Genomic DNA, 3180 nt, shown 5'->3' on the forward strand with positions numbered 1-3180 from the left:
CCGTTGGTGAGTTGTAAACACACAAGCAACTACCAGCGTTCAGTTGTTTTATCCACTCGGCCACTGGTGGGCACCATTTCAAACTCACCACGTAGTTGGCTTGATTATCCATTGTGTTGGTTTTATTATCCAAAACCCCTTTACTAGGCAACGCGTGCCATGTAGGTGTATCAGGGCATTTTATGTAATTGTTTATTTAGTTTCGCCAACTTGCAATGTAGGCAATAAATATAATTTTCTTTTACGAATCTTTTAAGTGAATAAATAATTTTTTTTTCTTACAGAAAACAAAAATTTATTCATCTTGTTAATTTTACTTTAGAAGTTTTTAAAACTATGTATACTTTCTCTGCATATTACTTTCTATTGCATAATTCTGTTTAGTATGCTTTATAAGCATACTAAACAGAATTGTGTAAAAAAGTTATATAAATCATAATTATATAATTAATTTTTAAATTAGATTACATTGTATCATGTACGCGTTAATTGTATTGGAAAAAGGCTAATTTATTCCTTTACTCTGTACTCTTGGAATACAATTGGCACAACGACATAAACTATCTTAAGGCAAAGAATAATTCATAAAGTATCAACATTTGTTTTTTAATTTAATGTAAGTTACATAGATTATCTATCATAGAATGCTATGTAACACTAAAAAATTTTATTATCTGTGAAAATTGGTAAATTATAGGGTATTGGGTATATGGAGCGTGGGGATTAAATGAACTAAATTTTCCAAAAATATAACTTTTATTATGAAATAAACATTATTATACACTTGCTAAATTAGAAAAATACTAGAAAATTATTGAATTAAATGTTATTAAAGACAATTCTGCCAATGCAATAAAAAATATATTTTGCTAAAATGTTCATTCACAACATGCAATATTAACAAGTTAATAAAATTAACAGGTTAACTTAACGATAAGTTCTCCAATTAAATTAGTCAGTTATATTAATTAAATAGTCATATTAATTTGTATTTAATTAATTCTCATTACAATTCTGATATTTTCCCCATGAATAAAATCAAACCTGTTTGATGATGATGGATAAAAAAGAAAAATGGATGATCCACTATAAAAGTTGGCTTTAGAGAAAGTGTTTCGACTACGACTGCAGTAGAAGATGTACCTTCTGTGCCTTCTTCATTAACATCAATTGATGATCGATGCAAAACGGATGATAAAAATAAATCTTTAGTGGCACTCATTCCTGAAAAATTTGCAGTCGATGAATCAAATAGGCTAGATGCACCTAATTTTTGTATTAACGTATTCATTTCGTATTCTTTCTCAATTTTAAACTTTGGTAAAGTGACTTCAACTTCATTTTCGTACAGATTTTGTACAATTTCTCGTATTCTCAGTGAAGTCAGATTAGCTTCTAGTTGTTGAAATCCCGTTCTCTCCCTAGGTAAAACTAGATACATACTCACGCCTTGTGAAAATTCTAATTCTAGTATGAAAGAGTCTATCTCCATATTGTAACCATAAGGAGCTTTTCTTTTATCAGACATCATTGAAACTTGTTTAGGATCAGTTCCATGATTATAAAATGTCCCTAACCGACTCTTCTTCTTATCGAATTGTTTTATCCAGTTTCCCTTAAAATATACAGCGCTAATCAAAATCGTTAACGTGTCTTGTGATGGTTTTTTAGTTATTACTGTTTCGATACTTGAATTAGTTATCGATCTTATCCATTGATTTAATGATTCTATGATTGTGTCATTATTAAAATCCATTTCTTCTGCTGTTGCATTGTAAACGTTCTGCACATTTCTTTTATAATCAGGGATAATTTGATGAGGACTATTAACAAATATTCCGTTTGCAGTGATTAAATTGCGATCGTTATTTAGTTTCGAGATGATAAAAGAGAAACTGTGGAGTATATCAACGTCTCTCAATCCCGCTTTTCGGTAATTAAGAACAATGTCTAATTCGTCTCTACTCTTTTCTCTTGTACCCAACCAGATCATGCTCAAAGAAGTAGCTAGACAATACGGTGAGAAAATATGGTTTTCTCTGTCTGTTATTTTATGGTAGACATCTATCGAAAATGTATTAATAGCTGAGACTAAGTTATGTATGGTACTTGTATTGCAAATGGAAAATTTTAGCGATGAAACTAACCATAGAAGACAAATCAATTTTAATCTGTAAAAAGAAATATTTTTGTATTTTAAATTGGAAAAACGTTATATAAAATACATAAATTAACACAGCATAGTCATCAAAATATAAATGAAAAAAAGTTTAATAGCTTTTGGGTTAATTTAAATCAGTTAAACCAGTTCATATCAAGCTAGTAACCTATAAATATTAAAAAAATATTCGGCCAATCTAGAAAATGTCGGGTGTTTCATGTATAAAAATATGTAAATTTATTTATTTAATTGAATGTTTCAGTTATTAAAATTACGGTTAAACAGTAATTAAAAATTTATCTTCTGAGTTTTTATCATTTAAGCATTTATAATGTAGAACATTTTTAAAGAACTCACCTCTCATTCATGATTTTAGGTAGAAGAGCGTCCGAATGATTCCATCCAAGTTTAATCGAATCTTCTCTCTCCTAATGACATCAATTGACGTCATGAAAATGAATTCGAGAATATTATGGAATGCCTAGGGCTTCACATTCCACCACGTCTTCTCAACAGAACAACAATAATCCATGCTGATAAGTTTTTCCATCATTCCCGTTACGGTAACGACATAACCACGATAAATGATTTTTGGTGTAAATAGCTTAATGATGTAGGAATTATCAAAACTGTTAAAATAGTGATATCGAAATATAATTATTAACGGTAGAGAAATGTCTTTAGTGCATTCACCTGACAGGTATGTGAGAAATCTTGGCGCCGGTCTCGCCTCTGGCCTCGGGTGTTGAGAACATCCACATTCCTAACGTTCATCGATTTTGATAAATTACAAGATGCCTGAAACTGTAACAAAGAAGTTCCCCGAATGCAATACGTATTGATATTTTATAATCCACTATAAATTCAATATTTCTACTGCAATTCATATTGGTAAAGTACAACAGTACTCTTGATGCTGCATGGCAAAGATATGCGCAAAAAAGTAGAATTAAAATTTATTTTGTATATTTTTATAGTTAAATTATCAGAACAACATGCTATTAACTGTAACTAGAAAA

The 3180-nt window shown here is 29.8% G+C and overlaps 1 protein-coding gene across 2 annotated transcripts; it reads right to left on the reverse strand.

The window, feature by feature from the left end:
- Positions 1–764: 764 nt before the first annotated feature.
- Positions 765–2892, reverse strand: LOC136981845 (intracellular coagulation inhibitor 1-like). Of its 2 annotated transcripts, XM_067278231.1 has the most exons (3): positions 2855–2892; positions 2519–2765; positions 765–2171 (listed from the first exon to the last, which is right to left on the reverse strand). In XM_067278231.1, the coding sequence occupies exons 2-3, from the start codon at positions 2527–2529 to the stop codon at positions 1007–1009; spliced, it is 1176 nt and encodes a 391-aa protein (XP_067134332.1). In that variant the 5' UTR covers positions 2530–2765; positions 2855–2892; the 3' UTR covers positions 765–1006. The 2 variants fall into 2 exon arrangements, with proteins under 2 accessions (XP_067134332.1, XP_067134333.1); XM_067278232.1 differs by lacking the exon at positions 2855–2892 and having other exon boundaries at positions 2519–2782.
- Positions 2893–3180: the final 288 nt, after the last annotated feature.

This window comes from Centruroides vittatus, unplaced genomic scaffold (genome assembly GCF_030686945.1).
Source record: "Centruroides vittatus isolate TY-2023 unplaced genomic scaffold, ASM3068694v2 contig_799, whole genome shotgun sequence".
Classification (NCBI taxonomy): Eukaryota; Metazoa; Arthropoda; class Arachnida; order Scorpiones; family Buthidae; genus Centruroides; species Centruroides vittatus.